General features: G+C 39.9%; 1 protein-coding gene across 1 annotated transcript in view; it reads right to left on the bottom strand.

Annotated features, from left to right (window-relative positions):
• Positions 1-16,859, bottom strand: part of PLB1 (phospholipase B1) — a 90,107-nt gene that overhangs the window by 60,259 nt on the left and 12,989 nt on the right. The window contains exons 4-16 of the mRNA XM_038132168.1: positions 15,191-15,228; positions 14,022-14,085; positions 13,485-13,543; positions 12,023-12,054; positions 11,098-11,141; positions 10,065-10,149; positions 9,539-9,590; positions 8,316-8,402; positions 7,770-7,832; positions 6,389-6,471; positions 3,960-4,023; positions 3,203-3,307; positions 1,648-1,737 (exon numbers count right to left, since the gene is read on the bottom strand). Coding sequence (XP_037988096.1) covers positions 1,648-1,737; positions 3,203-3,307; positions 3,960-4,023; positions 6,389-6,471; positions 7,770-7,832; positions 8,316-8,402; positions 9,539-9,590; positions 10,065-10,149; positions 11,098-11,141; positions 12,023-12,054; positions 13,485-13,543; positions 14,022-14,085; positions 15,191-15,228 — 866 coding nt within the window. The remainder of the gene's footprint in view (positions 1-1,647; positions 1,738-3,202; positions 3,308-3,959; positions 4,024-6,388; positions 6,472-7,769; positions 7,833-8,315; positions 8,403-9,538; positions 9,591-10,064; positions 10,150-11,097; positions 11,142-12,022; positions 12,055-13,484; positions 13,544-14,021; positions 14,086-15,190; positions 15,229-16,859) is intronic.

Genomic DNA, 16,859 nt, shown 5'->3' with positions numbered 1-16,859 from the left:
AATGCAGTTTCATTCTGCTATGCTTCCACGTCCACAAGTCACGATTCTTGATTTTCTATCAGCTCCCAAGACTGTGTTATGGGGTTTTTTAAAATTTTTAAAGAAGTCAGCTGAAACTGTTGGCTAGATTTCCCAGCAGAACTGGAGAGACCTTTATCAGGCAAGGACACCTGCTAGTGCTTTTTATGCTGAAGGCATCTTTCACTTTTTTTTTTACATCATGGCAGAATACAGGCAGACAAGGCAATCACAGGCAGACAAAGAAGCAACCCTGAAAGGCTCCTTTCCGATGATTGCTACTGTACTCTGAAAAGTCCACTTAATCAAAGAGAAGTCAGGAAAAGAGATGGCAGAATGAGTTGAGGGAATTGTAACCACACAGTCTTCCTTCAAACCTGCAGCAAAATGTGGGTTTGCTACATTTTGCACCTCCTCCAGCTCACCTAGGCTGTCCCCTCACTAGAGGAATCACACTGAGAAAAAACACTGAAATAAAGCAGAGCAAGTATTTGTCACCCTTATGACAATGTTTTGGTTCTGGTGGCTCCACAGCATGCTCACTGCCCAAGTCTGGGTAACTGGCCCTCATGCAGCCAGCCTTAAAAGCACAGCTTCATTTTGCTTATCGTTTTTCACCTCTGCTATTTTCACAAAATGCTCCTGGGCAACCAGAGTGACAAGAATAGAGTAACATGACACAGAATTCGTTGCTAAAGGACAGAGCAGAGGAGGACAAATAAAGTCTGAGCAGAAAAGCATTAGAGACAGAAAAATGAAACAGAGGGCATCTATTTTATGACGGAAGAACTGAGGTAGGAACTGTGACATCATCACAAGGAATATCACAGATAACAGCAAAGGAGATAAACGGACCCAGCATGGCTGTTCCAAGGCTACCACTGCAATAGGTTATCAATTTTTAACTCCTTGGCTGCACTAAGTCCTACTAACTTTAAAAGATAACGTATTTTATTAAAGTGACTGTACTATTCTTCTAAATACATCATCTGGTGATGATAGAAGCCTCTAATAGAAACCTCTTCCTGCAAATTATGCTTCTTTACATGATCAGGACTACAACAGCATTATTATGGCTTGAAGTAGCATAAAAGAAAACAGCTGGATAGGACATCCAACTCTAGAGGACATAACAAGAGCTCCTCAAGGTTGTCTATCACCTTTTCACTATGAGCAACAGCAGCACAAAGATGATGGTTAAGGAGGAGACAGTGGTATAAGACTCATTAGTACAGCATGGTGGGGGATGCAGGACACAGTAGACAGGAGTATAATTCCTATAATCTCAGGTTAGGACAAGCCTCAGTCATCTTGTGCTGTGCTGTCAAAGAAGTAAGATTAGCAAAACCAGGATCTGTCACAGCTCATTTAGTTCATGAGGCTTCCCAAAGGGCTACTTTGAAAACCTTTCTAAAAAGTTCTTAGTAGAAAGTAGCAGCAGAGTGAGATTTGTCTTGGAAGTGTAGGGCATTTAGCATTATTCAAGAGCAGCCTCCCTGCACAGCTGAGGATAGCAGTCATGGGATAATTTTTGTATTCTTCCTTCCCCTACCTCTTTGATATCCAAAGCCTGGCTCATGCAGGGTTGCTAAAAGTTCAGCAAGAAACAGCCTCTGTGGTACTGCTTACCATGTTGTTCCAGAGGCCCACAGTCATGAAAATGCAATCTTCCAGAATATCTACTTGTGTCTTTGATGTGGTAATCAAATCATCCTTGCCCTGAAAGAGAAAGTACCTTGAGCATCATAAAATAATTAAGAGTATGGAAAAATTAGTTATTCAGTGACAGAAGTTCTCAATCCATTAAAAAATATTCATGTCTGTGAGAAAAATCAATCTTTGGTATTTTCATTAAGCCACTTACCACTGATCCCAGTTACTACTGGTGGGGCAAGATAGAAAGATGCTGTTTTTGTAAATGATTGTTGCACATCAACAGGACAATAAGAGCAGGGCAATAACACAGCATGATCACTATAGAGGCACACAGTAGAGAAGGAAGACATAGATGCGAACACATGAATCATTTGGAATAAACAACACTTCTAGTTTATACATTCCTTTAAAGATTAGAAACATGCAGAATTTGTCTTAAGAGGGAATGCTGAATTTCAAATGAAACGTAACTGCTGGAAGAGTTTGGAAGGTTACACATGGTGACCTGCAGGCATATCACAAATCAGAAGAAATAAAGAATCCACCTATGACACTTGATGGCATTTAAAGAAATAACAGAGCAAATTACTGACAGAAAAAGTAATGCCATGAAAGTTAGAAGTCTGCTATTTGCATATGGACCAGCCATCTACAAAAAAACCCTGGCAAAAGACAACCCCAGCAGCAAAAAGAAGATTTTGCAACATAGCGAATCCTTTGTTTTCCTGGAAGAAGAATTTCTTCTCCCAGTTCACTTTGTTCTGATACTGATCTGAGAGGAGCAACCTCAGATTTATGGAGCTATTATCATGATGCTCAAAAATCCAGACCACGAGTCATTATCAACCTATTTTACAAAAAACCACCTAATGTGATGGATTTTGATACTTCACTCTAAGTGAGTCATTCTTCAGAAAGTAGTATTCTCCCTCTTCATTGCCAGATCTTAGACAACCTTGACCTTTCAACTTCCCTTTTAAGACCACTTATAACAAAACCATGCCTGACATCCTAGGCAATCCCATCTTTATTCCCTACTGCATACGCCAGAAAAAAAGTCTGAGTTCCCAAACTCATTGCAGGGAAATAACTGTACTTTCAACATAGTTCATAAACACCTTTATCTTTTGTCCCTCTAACCCTTCTAAATACTTCACATCATCCATTTTTTTGCCTTTGCCATCAAACACCTGAGCATAAACAGGGATGAATATGGTGGTGACTACAGAGATATGGAAAAATCAGCAGCACTGACAGCTTCCATACACTTGTGACTTTAGGTGCAGAAGTGCCAAAGCTTGATTTATCTTGGAGCATAGCATTCAAAAACACAGGATCTCTGACTGGTGCTGTTTAAATCAAGTTCCACTCTCAGAACTTCTGTGTCTGATCCTGAGGTATGTTCCACCTGTGCCTGACTACCCTTGTCTTCCAGAATTACACAGCCTAGGACAGGAAAGCCTGCTGAATATTGCACTCAGTCTCAGCAGACAACTCAGAAAGATTGGAGCAGCTTGAGTTTCCTCACCAGTCTGAGCAGCAGATTTCTTCCTTGGAAAGAAGGCTGAAGAACAACAGTGAAGTCATCCCTTTGATCAAACCTCTCAGACTCCAACAGTTTTTCCAAAGCATCCTAAATAGACAACCATTTAATGAAATAAGTATTATTGGGTAGAGAGTGTAATATATGTGTGATTCATCAGGGCTTAAAGTACATTTAAATTATCTCCATCCCTAATAAATCACAGAAATAAAATTGTGTAATCCAGAACAAACATAGTAATTTAATGAAATCTTGTTACACATCTGGAAAAATCCTTGTAGCTATGAGAAAGATGGTTTACCATAATTTTCTTTGAAAGGGCAGCAAGCTTAGCAAGGCAGTGAAGTGTCCTGTTTGTTGCCACCTTAGCCTGTTTAAAAGAAACTCTAGCACAACTGTCTTTGCCTTAACAGAAAATTTCCCTCTTCTAAATGAAGTGGCATTTTACTGGACAAGATGGATCATTTCTCTGATGGGATATGAAGAATCCTATGTTGCCAAAAGTTATGTAGACATTTAAAACTTAAAGAGATACTAAGATTACTCAGGTATAGATAGAACTTATTGTCAATAATCCTGAGGTAAGAAATGGGATTGGGATTGCTATGGATATGTGATAGAAAGGCTGTTACTCAGCTTCCTCACTGCTATTCCTCCCTTACCTCCTTGCTTCAGGCCAATCTGGCAAATGAATAGACATGTCCCACAATATGAGAGCCAAACAACACAGAAGATGCCATACCTGATAGGACCACCTCAGTATGCTATCATGTAATGCGGAGTGTTCAACATAATTGCACTGATTCCTGCAGAAAAGAATTAAAAACATGAAAGACATTATGAATTTTTGATAAACAAGGTGGATATCACAAATTCTTTTCAGCCACTGACAAGTACATACTAAAGAGTAAATTGTTTGATTTGTAGAAAAGGCTACATGGAACACGCTATTTTTTTATATAAACATAGAATGATGCACATTCCCATATCCAGAGCTTTGTATCTCTTTTTGATTTGAACGCCTAGTCAGTTGACAAGTATGCCAGACTTAGATTAGCACAGGATCTCACAAGCTAGCAAGATGCTCAAGCTTAAAATAACACCTGCTCTGGTTTTCAAACATTTCCCTCCCTGCAGTCACACAGGAACATTGAACAAACTCAAAATACTTCCACAAGAACTTTTTCTTTAGTATTTGACTTGAAGACCTGCATCTAGAAATGTGGATGGAAACTGTGGAAGGTTACACATGCTAAAGGATGATTGGCACTGTCAGATTTCTGACCTGCAACATGAGATGGGTATACTGCATATTTTTGAAGCTAGGTGGAGAATTCTGAGTTCCTAGAGGTGTAGATGGGAACAATATAAGATACACATAAGTTTAGTCAGGTTCCAGCAAAATCTACTTCCTTGAAATTTCCTGGATGGACTGGAATCTGAGAAAGTTTCTGGGAGGTTTGCAGATATAAGCAATAAGTACAAAGCTGTAGCTAAACACATAAAATTAGAGTATTCTGATAAAGTGCTATTATCACTGCTGGTGAGTGAAAGAAATATGAATTCAGGACCAGAATCTTACCCAAGCCTAACAGAGGAACCTCATAAAATACATGAAGAGAGTTACATGCCTAAAAATGGGGTTCACATATTACTTTCAGTGCAGACGCTTCTAGCTAGTAAGAAATTAGGAAAGGAGGGAACTTTAAACCCCAATATGTCCTACACTTCAGTGCCTAAAGCTAAGGCATGGCACTGAAAGTGTCAACCACTATTATCCTCTTTGACTTTTCAAATTTCACATTTTGGTATGGATCTGTATTTTTCTCTCAAAGCACAGTTCATAATGACAACTTAGTAACCAAATACTGGAGGTCCTTATCTGGACAGGATCTGGGACTGAGGCTGTCTAACAAACTACTGGGAACTGTGTTTATCAACCAGATAAACACAGCTACAAGAGCATGCTGACAACAAGAAAGCAAATTGCCTTAAGTACAAAAGGAAATATAATAATTCCTCAGAGGAAAAAAAATAGATCCATTTCTTTTTATTTTTAAGGCCTTCAATACATGGCAAGGCCCATATTCCTAAATACATCTTTTCCACATTTCTCACATTTTACCCCTTCATGTTTGTGCAGGAGAAATAAGCTAGAATGCCCCATGCAGCCACTTATGACAAGGAAAGCTTCTCCTCTCCTTGTATTTGTTAAGTACATGGTTACATAGCAGCCAGACCTCTTCCCCTGTTCTATCAGAACATCTCCAAGGTTGTATACTTGCAAAGCTTGTGAAACACTTCAGGATGACTATATTAGTACATATAGTGTCCTATGCCATGAGCACAGGGGAAAAAATGACTGTGGAGTAAGACAATGTGTAATCTCACCAGCTGTAAACTACTCCATCATAGCTGCTCATGTGCACACTCCTACTCCATACTAAATCGGGACACAAACTACTCGTGCTTTTGTTACAAAGTACTGAGCAAGACAGATAAATAGATGCAGTTACCATAAGGAACTGACAACTTGGATGTTCTCTACCCTAGCATACCCTAATCCCAAGTAGAATCTTTCCAATAGCCTTTCCAATAATGTCCTTTAAAATCAGTTGCTCATTTTGTGAACATTGACACGTAGAAATTTAAACTTTCAAAGAGCCTACAGAGCTTCTGACTTGAGAGTTGCTGAACAAAAGTATCACTGAATAAAAAACTGGGGGTAGCTAGATGATGCAGTTTTGTGACCATAATCTAAGTGCCAGGTGTGGCTGGGATGGAGTTAACTTTCTTCAAAACAGCCCCTATGGTGCTGTGTTTTAGATTTGTGGCTAAAACTGTTGATAACAAACCAGTGCTTTGGCTCTTGGTGAACACTGCTTGTACAGTGTTGAGACTTTCTCCTTTTCCTTAACTCTGACCCAGTATTTAAATATGCTGTCCAATTTGATAGGATTAAAAGCACTAGCTTCCTAGTAAAAATATATCTTATGAGAGAGAGCATATCAGAAACAAAGTGAAGACTTAAAAATCTTTTACATATTTTTGTATTAAGGGCAGAAAAACAGTTCAGCAGATTGTATCTCAGTCATAAAGTCAGTGCATATACATAGGTATTTGTTGAACACCAGCAGGAGACAGTGACAAGAAGTTAAAGAAACCTGTTACCTGGCATTACTGTAGTCTTGGCACGCAAGAGAAGCAGTTGTGACCTCAGTGGAATCCACTAGATTTACGAAGGCCTTGGGAACCTGCAGTAATAAAGTAAAAATTATTCATGCTAGATTTGCAATTAAAGATCAGCAAGCAGCAATTATGGTAAATTACGTCTACAACTTCACGTGTATTACCTCTGGCCTGGGACTCTGCCTACACAAAATAAATTATCTAAGTCTTTGCCAATTCTGTCCTGAACCCTGATCCTATGCCTGCTATCTAGGATCATCATTTATGAAGTACTTGTGACCATGCTTTCTAAACTGAGACACAGCAATTCATTTTACATAACCAAAATGGCCACCGGCCAACTAAACTGAACTCAAGTGAACTTGGGACTACCATTTTTGTGGCAACATAGCAATGCAAAGCTGGGGACGAAACATCCTGCATAACAGCACAAGCACTCATGGAACCCACCACAGCTCTCCCCCGTGCAGAAAGCAGCTTTTCATTTACATAATGATATTTCACTTTCATAAGTGCACATAAACAGATTCTGGAAATAATAGTGGAGAGAATCTGAAGAGAATGTGTGGGTGGAATTTCCCCCATACACAACATTTGTCGAAGTCAGTTGGAGAAAAACGAGTGGTTGTAGTCTGATGCAACCAAAGTATAGCAGGTTTAGAATATGCTGTAGGCCTTCAATGCAGCAAAACAAAATTAATGGAAGATGCTATTGAAATGATTCAGTTAAACAGTTTATAGCCTGCTTTAGTAGAAATCTATCCTCATCTAGTCTACTATCATTAGTAGAACAAGACACAGCGCAGAATGCTTTCCAGAAACCATCCTAGGTAAGCAGATAATTCTTAGCTCAGCCAGCTAGAAGACCTTTAGAAAGGCTGAGATTTTTAAATTAACACAAAATAGGAAAAAAGGTCTATTATAAGTATTTTAATGGATGTTTTCCCTGGTCTGTAAGAGTTGTCACCAGGGAGTTAGCAGCCTGTACACTGCCTAGGTGTTCCACACCAGTAATTAGATACCAGTTACTTTCACCAACAGCCCTGTTAAACATACCTTTCAGACCTAGACAGATGTACTCCAATTTTCACAGAAATCATTTAAAAATACCCAAAGATTGAGTGGTACATTAGCTTGTGTTGCAAAACAGAGCAGTTACCCATCCATCCTTTCTATTTGCATGTGTCAGTTTTTTAAAAACAGGAGTAAAACACTTAGTGAAAACAAACAGAGCCAGTGGGTTGATGTTAATGAGACTGGTGTTCTAAGTCATGTGAAGAGTGATACAAGCTCTAGTCTAGTAGGGGAGACTGGAAAAATACACAAAGAGTTTAGCTATTCAGGGTTGATGAATATGTCTTACCTTCTTATACAAAAAATCCAAGACAGCTGTAAGTTTTTCCAGATTTTCCGATATGCAGTTCTTCTGTAAATGAGACAAGAAAGGCCATCAAAACTAGTAGAAAAAATAGTTATCCATTTCTTAAAAGTCACAAACTACAAACTCTGTGTATCGAGCTGCATACTGAAGAGTTATTAAGAATCACCCTATTCTAAATTCAGCCTTAGCCAGCAACAAGTAAATAACAAGTCTTGTAATTCAACCGCCTATAAATAGAGAACTTGACATATAGTAAAAAAAGACAGGGATAGGGAAGAAAAGTATCTTTACACTTGAAGGTGGAAACCAATTGTTCTACTAAGACATCTCAGACTAGGGACGGCAAATTAAGTATAGATGTTTATAAATACAAAACACGTTGTGTGCCAGGAGCTTACATCATTGAATCGAGGCATCCCAACATCCCAGACCTAACTACTCCTTTGGTTCCCTATGGTAGAGACCAGAGTATGGGAAAGTGTCTTAACTATCTGCCTTGACTACTAAACCACCCCACAAAGCACTTACCAGTTGTGTGGAAGCACAGGAGGAACATGAGGTTTCAGCACTAAAAAACACTGTGATCAGTTTCCAGTCATTTTGGAAGTCCATCATCTGGGAGAAAAAAATAAAGGAATCGGATGACCTCTTTGCTATTCTCCTCTCTCACGCACAATTTGCTGTGGGTTCAAAACCAGCAAGACCAAGCAGTAGTCCATAGCCCAGTCCTGACCCTCTTGGTCCCTTCCATTTGACAAACCGTCCAGCTTTTCCTTAGAGGACACAGCAAATGGATGGTTAGGCAACAAGTGCTGCAATTAAAATTGAACACAAAGCTCAGAATAGAGCCTGAAATTGCTGCTGCCATAGGAGACTCTATTGGAAAAAATGGGCATGGATAGCTTAGCACAGAACTTGATATTGCCTCTTTCCATCACTGTTGCAGCTTGCCAACAGGATTACTGTACATGAACTGCTGAGAAGAGGTCACACTAGCAGGTCAAAAACTAGAACAAAAAAATCTGACAGCTAGAGCCCTGCTCAGCAATGCTGTGTTTATTAGGCAATGCTGTACAATCCTGAAAAGCCTTGGTTAGAACCACACAGTTCCACAAACATGCATGCTAAATCCCTGCAGAGCAAAGAGGCAACAGCAGAATTGCCTTGGCAATTACATTTTCCCATTATTTCAAGACTACTTTGCGAAATAACATCATGGTTAAGAATAAAGGAGAAATGAATGCTTAAAGCTCCAGGATGGGACTTATAAATGGGACTCAGCTGTGAGTGATAATTCAAGGTCTCACCAGCATCACCAAAGCATATTTAGGTCTTTATTGGCCTTTTTGAAAATATGTTCCTAAAAGACCAAAAAGGAACTTAAGAGACAAATACTGAGAATTATTATTTTGGGTTGACTTCTCAGAAACACTGGCACAGTTACAGAGTGTAGCTAGCAGAAGTCTCACATCTTTAGCCAACAGAAAGTAAACATACTGGCTTCCCTACCAAGCTCTTCAGTTGCTTTGACAAAAGTAAAAAAGGTTGGATACTTCCAGAACAAAACTCTGCACTTGAAAAGCACAGAATTGATTCTCATTTACAACAGAAAGACTGAAGTCTGTTAACCTCAAGAAATGGCATTTTCTGTTTCAAAAGTTTTTTGAGTGCTGTTTAAGTATTAAGCCACTTTTCTGCCTTTTTCTGCTTCAACGCCATGCTTTCTGAATTGTTCTGTGCTTTAAACAAACCTGATCTACTTTCATAAGCTCCACTATTTCTTCAGCTTGATGCAGGAGGTCTCTGAAAAGAAGAAAAGAAGAGAGAAATTATGAAGGCATCAGTAAGGTTAAACTTTGGCTGATTTTTACCATTGAATCAAACACCGTTTGAAGATTCAGGTTGGATTAATCTTTTACTAAAAGTGTTTCGATTAGACAATTGACTGTGCTACCCAGAGAGCTTTGGGTGATTAGCTCATATTCAGCTATCTGACTTTCAGACATATGCACTTAGATAAAAACAGCAGCTTAGTAGGCACACCTCAACTTCCATTTGAGCCAAAAATTTGTTTTGCAGCTATAAAAGAGACCTGATGTTAACTCTGGTGATACAGACCCCAAAGTGGGGCTTTGTTCTTCCTGATTCTGACAGGTGCCAATTGAGCCACAATGACAGCCTCTGCCAGTACTGAGCACTGTGAAGTGCTCCAGCATCAAAGATTTCCATCCTTCCCCTTGTACACCAACTGCCCAGCCAAAAGCCCCTCACACTCACCTGGCTTGACTGTCTGGCATCTCTCCTGCTGTGCCAGGTTGAGGGGACACATGTAGGACCGAGGGGTCGAAGGTGCTAATGAGAGCTGAAGGACACACCCAGGTTAGGAGATTTCTGCATCCAACAGACTGCTACTCTGCTGATTCATTAAACATAGCTGAACTAAAACAGCACCAGAACATGCAAAGTCTAACGATCTCTTGGGAAGCATGAGAAGTATGCCCAAGCTCGTCTGCAGCTGTTTTTCTTGGTTCTATTCCTCACCTTGTGAAATGAAGGCTTGATGTCTGAGTTTGCCTCCAGACTCAGGTCAAAACTCAGACTCAACTCTGTCCCCATCTCATGTCAGCCACAAGTATTGTAGGTGGGCTTAAATAGAGGCAGCTGTAGAAATGAAGCTACTGAGAAAGGCGACCCAGGGAGACTCATAAAACACCAACCAATTGCCATGTTTTAAACCTCTTTTACAGGGAAATAGATGTCACACCAGGAAGATGATGTGGAGGGCAGGACCCTGGAGCTATGTACTACATAGCATTTCAGTGGGCATGAAACTTCTGCTTGCAATACCCTTTAAGCAAGTAAAGGCTGACTTCAGAGACAACCAATAGGCAACAAATTCCCAGATGTGGTGCATCTATGGCAGTCCCAGGATTAATTCTAAGCACACAGCAGTTCTGGGCAGGCAAACCCACACAAGATTGCAGTGGGCCACAAGCACACACCAGCAGAGACTGCGTAGTGGGTAGAAATAAGAGGCCAAAAAACCCTGTTGGGCATTTAAGAATCTTGCAGCAGTTTGTCACACCCCTTCTTCACTGATGTTTGTCTACCCAGACAGTCTCTTTAAAGGACACGGACAATCCAAGCTGGCTGAATTCATGGTCCCACATACACCACTCCCCAGGCTTCCCTTACACCTCTGCAGTGTGCCTGTGCTGCACCTGCTCTGCAGCCCAGAAGAGCCCTGGAGCTCCTGCCAGCAAGCTGTTAAATTAATTTGCTGAAGTTTTAGTGTGATAGTAAGACGCACCTGCTAAAGTTGTCATGCTTAGTTCAAGTAAGTTCTTTCCTGTGCTATAGAAAGGGAAGAGAAAACAGGAAGTTCCTGTTATTACATTTCTCAAAGAAAAATTATATTACAGCACAGCCTCAATTTCTTATTAGTTATGCTGCATCTCAGAGTGAAATTCATGGCAGCTGTTGCAAGTAAGAATGGGGCCTTTCTTTCCCAAAACTGTCATGTCATCAGCTACTGCTGAGTAAGAACATAGTCTCAGATCTCAATTTTTTGTGTCTCTTTACTCTCTGCATGTTGCAGTACTTGTGCTTGCTTATACATAGGTACAAGTGATGCAGGGGCTTCTCTGTGTATACCCACATACAATGGACACAGATGTTTTAAAAAACTTAGTCTTTAAAGTTTATCTGTGCCAGCGCTAAATCCTCATCTGGAAGGCTGTGACTCAAAAGATCTGCACAGACCTGCAGCTACAAGGTTTAGCCATATGTTCACTCACTGATTTGGATCTGCTAAAGGGGTATGGCAGAAGGAAATGGCATAAAGCTTGTCCATGAAGCACTGGGAACCAGCCAAGCAGATTGGGTATCAGTAGTCCAGGGTATCTGGACTACGGAGTTCTCTCTTAGCTCTGATAAATCCGTGCTTTCTAATCTCTAACTAGTGAATTATTATATTTACTGCCTAGGATTTATCACACAGCAATGACTCTTAATCAAGGGTATTGAAACCCTAAAGTAATTCTATATCCTGTATAAGCACAAAAAATGTGCTACCAAAGGACAGGGAAAGTTTCAGTGTCCCAAAATCCTTTCTATTTTACATAGGCTTTTTGCTCCTCTCTATAAAACAATAAAAAAATTGCTTGGGCCTAACTCCTGCACTATGATACTATAGAGATTAGGATAATGAAACTTATAAAAGCTAACCTTCTTACCTTTGGAGTAAATCCTCACCACATCCTGGTGTCTGTGAAAAAAGAATCAATACAAATAAAATTAATTAAAGTGTAAACTAGACCTAGGTATGATGCTCCCCTACCATACTTCAGTCCTGTTAGAGACAGTACTGTTTTCTACATACTCTTCTCCATTGTGTTGTAATCACTCACAGATTTAGATTATTTTCCAGAACTCCCCTATTACAGTGCATTTTCATAATCTGGTAATCCTTTCTTAGTTACTGCTTTCATTAATGATTTTTTTTACATGTGACTTAAAATAGAATTTGACTCGTTGAAATCAAATTCCATAAAACAAAATGCTATTCTAGACCAAATTTCTCTGGATCTATTCCTATTCCTTTTCAACAAGGGACATGACCTGAAGTCATTTAGATAATTTACATAGATGGCACTCAGACAGAAAAGTGTCTGTTAAAAAGAAACTACATCAATAGAGGAACTTCACTGATTTCAGAGAGTTTGATGAGGAAACAGTAACAGAGATGTTTGCCCTAGGAAAGCAAACATTCTCTAAAAGAAGATCATTTACATGTTTTTCTATGACACCCCCACAAGCAACAAAGACACCAGCACAAAGAAGACTTGTTCCAAAGGGCCATGCACCTGATATGGGTGAAGCACCTTTGCATTTGGGACAACAATTTTTTTCAAAAGAGAGAGGTACTCACAAGGAGTCCAGAAGTGCTTTTGTAAAGGAAAAGTATGATATATTCATGGATACCAATTCAAATTTGAAAGTTGTTTTGTAATAAGGGAGACTCTCCCCCATTTTCCACAGTTGCAGTCTCCGCAATGGCTATCAATTTTTGCTCTACAGGGATTTCTACACTTCCTCAAAGCTTGAGAATTGTGGTTAAATGCTTTTAATTGGGCCTCAAATCTGTTTCAGATATCCACTTCCAACTATCAATACAAATAAAGATCACCCAAATCTAACAATCTTACTACAGGCAGGAGAACTTTACCCACTGATCTATACAGCAGAAACATATCTTTGTGATTCTTGGAGACCTTCTGCCTTCTAGGTAGGAAACCAGTTTCTACAGAAAACACTTGATGAGGTGGAAAATCTACTGCATTTCTCAACAATCTGTATTTGTTCCAGTTTGAATTTTCCTAGCATCTTCTTCCAGTTATTCTGTTACGCTCATTGTTAGGAAAATCCATGCACTCTAATCAAATATCATGGTTCTCTGCAAGAGCACTGTGATCACATTTCCTCCTGCACGAAGTCAGCTGGCTAATTTTAGACGCAGGGTATATTGGAACACTGAACAGCAGGTATTTCCAGCCATTTTTTCACCAGAAGTCTTTGATGCTTATGGAAAGACTGAAGTCCTGAACACCCTGAGACCCCAAACTACATCATCAGCTGACTTCATCATCACAACGGAGGAAATGGGTCACATTCAGCACATTTCCTGCTTGTACTTACTCTTTGCAAACTTCCTATTGCAGTGACTGCTTTAATGTCAGCTGGCCTTAGAGCATGAACTGCAGAAAAGCAAAAGACTTCAGGTTATAAAAAAACCCCAAAACAGTAACCCCAAAAGAAAGTTACATTCACCAGTATATTAAAACAAAGTTGGCTAAAATGGTAACAAGTCTATACTGACCGCTTTGATTGGAGGTTTTAAACTAGTCAGAAAGCATGAGAAACATTACTCAGGTGTTCAGCAAATACTTTGGGTGTTCAGAGGCACTGAAATGCTCAACCATCAAGCAAGAAAAGACTAAAAAACACTGCTGGGAATGACTGAAGTAATAGTGGCATCCCAAATCACCAGCTGAAGAAACAAAGGCAGGAAAGTAATCACAAGTGGAACAAAAAACTAAGACGTTTATGGAGCCTAGCACCACTTCAGTCAATCCCATACACAGGCATCCCCACAGACAGCTGATTTCTGCCCCAGCCCATTCTCAAATAATTTTGTGAGGGAAAGCCTCTGCAGAGACAATATCAAACACAAACCTGAAGATGAAGGGGTCTCAGGGAACGTCACCTGCTCACATGAAAACTGCAAGCTTCTTAGAGCCTTAGACATAAACAAATAAATATGGTTGATTGCTTAGACCTAACAAGGAAATTCGTTGAATGAGGGGTCCTACAGGCTCCATTCTCACACATAACCAAGATTTTACTCATGTAAACAACTTCAAAGAACAATTACACCTCTGTTAGAAATACATGGGAACACAGATCTGGACAGCTGCATTTTCAGTTAACTCTTCTACAACTTGACACTTTCTGCTCAGTTTTCTTACTGGCTGCACTGGGCCTGAGCAAACAATGAAATGTGCTGAACACATCCTGCCACATCCATTGCTGCAGTGATGGCTTAATCTGGAAGAGGTCATATGGACAGCTACTGCAGGCATCTCTGTGTGCCAAGAGGCAGCCAACTGACACAAGAAAACATCTCCAATACACAACAGGAAAGGCAGAATGAATGAATTCTTGCTCCTTAACAACACCTGGCCAGGTGATCAGAGAAGGATGTGAGCGATGTTATTCATTCAGCATGAGAGACAGCTCAGCACCAGCAGGAACACTGTTTAATGCCATCCTATATCCTTATGGTAGGCACAGTGCAACATCAAGTGCTGTAAAGGGACATGAAAGGCAATCTTTGCCTCCCCAGGTGACTTGGCAAGGGGTTCCCTCATCACAATGACCACAAGTGGCTGTCTGACCATCCCTAATACCTAAAGGTAAAATTTATATAGTGACAAGGGTCACCAAGGTACCCACGCATTCCCTACGCCCAGCTGGAGGACACTAATGGTGTAGACACTTTACACTGTTATAAAGTAAATAAGAGTTTCATTCTGTGTTTCTAAAAGAGCAACAGAGCATCTAGGAACAAGTGTTAACCACAAACAACCTACATACAGGATATGCAACCTAATAACAAACATTGCTCGGAGAAAACCTCATTTCCTGATTGTGTTCTGTAATCTTGCAGCTGCACCATCACATTGCTGACTCACTGGCTTTGCATTTTTTCTTTGCAGAAGCAGTTTAGAGCAACAAGCTGTATTCTTTCTTCTTCTGCCTGCCTCAGAGGAAGCAACAGCTTGACAGGTAATTATAGGTATTGAAAACAGAAAAAAAAAAAGAAAGTTGTACTCATACTTTACCTCTAGTTTCTCATATTCTTCCTGATCATCTGCATTACCTTAAAAACATTAAAGAAATGATTATGCTATATTTTTTTTACCTTAGGGAAAAAAAATCTTCATGAGACATAATATACCTAATAGCACAGAATCTGGAGAGAAGGCACCTTTCTCATCTGCCCTGCTTTCCAAAGATGAGGCTCATCCCAACAACCAGACATATTTTCTTTGATTTTGTATACTAGAAAAAGCTTTTAGCTATTATAAACAGGTGAGATCTCTTCAAATTAGGGGAATGTGATGAATTTAGAGCAACAGGTCATTAACTGTGGATCCCCTCAAACAACCCCATCCTCCACAGGCCTCCCCAACCTGTTTCCTTCTTCAGCACATTTCATACACTGCTGTAGTCTCATACTGTCCAAATTTAGAGTACTTTGAACATGTACAAGGTGAAACTCTTTGGAAAGAAGCAATTAACATTAATCTACATCTTCCACAGTCAGGGAGCAGCATAACACTGTTGTGAGTTTGACACAGTGATACAGAAACAGCTGCAATTTCTTCTCTTAGTAGAGTGTTGGCAGACAAAAGAGCCTGCGGAGCCAGGAGTCAGGCCTGTAGATGTTTCAGTAAACATTATTCTCTTTCCTTGAGCATACACTTGGATTTATGCAAATAGATTTTGTTTTTTTCTAAAATTTCCACTAAGACAGCCACAAAGCCTAGGTCATCTGAACTTCAAAGCATGCTCTCAGCTGTTCTTGCTTGCCCCACTGAAACCATCAGCATCCAGCAAGTCCTATACAGAATTAGAATAATTGTCCTTTAATAGTCAAGAGCTATTTTTGGAATATTTAGCCCTGCTGAGTACTTCAGGCTTGTACACCTTTCTTTCCATGTCAATGACAGAGTAAGAGCTGAGCCAGCTCAGTCCAGCAGGTGAGACATCCTCAGGGCAGCCAGTGGTGCTCAAGCATGAGCTCAGCATGAGCTATTTGCAAATTTATATTATTTTTACCACTTTGTAGAAGATTGAGATAGTTTCCTGGCTGTTGTGTGACATATTTTTAACGTTTCAGCCTGTTCAGTCTGTGGGTTTTGATGATGCTTTACTCAAGGCAATAACCAGAACTCCAACTCTGGGATACTGGAGGCAAAAGCAATGAGGAACTGTCTGCACCACACAAATCTACTGCAGGAACTCAGTATCTGAGAATTTTAACACTAATTTCAACTAGATTTGAGAATAGTTCCTTAGGTTATATCGAGAGAGAAAGAGGATCCAGTCCCAGCTTCCATGACTCAAGGAGTTGGAGGAACATTTTTAATGTGTCAGACTGAACAAAATCCCATACCTAGTCTGGGATTTTGCCCCAGACAAGATCCAAATGCAGATGCTTAGGCAAAGAACAAGGAAAATACAGCTATATTTCCATTTTCTATCCTCCCAACTATCCATACTATTGTGCTCCCCGAGCAAGCAAGTACTTAATTGCTTGAAGAACTCCACGACATCTTTCTTCCACAGATTTGCCTACTTGTTTTTCTAATAATTTCACACTTTTGGCTTTCCTCAAGAACTGTGGCCAAAAATGCTTCATCACTCAATTACATATTGGAAAAAAGTACTTCTCATTTGTTAATAACCGGATTGTTTCCTTGTTGCTCTTGTACAGAGTAGTCATTC

This window comes from Motacilla alba, chromosome 3 (genome assembly GCF_015832195.1).
Source record: "Motacilla alba alba isolate MOTALB_02 chromosome 3, Motacilla_alba_V1.0_pri, whole genome shotgun sequence".
Taxonomy (NCBI): domain Eukaryota; kingdom Metazoa; phylum Chordata; class Aves; order Passeriformes; family Motacillidae; genus Motacilla; species Motacilla alba.
The sequence above is the reverse complement of the archived record's forward strand: the minus strand, read 5'-3'. Positions and strand labels throughout refer to the sequence as shown.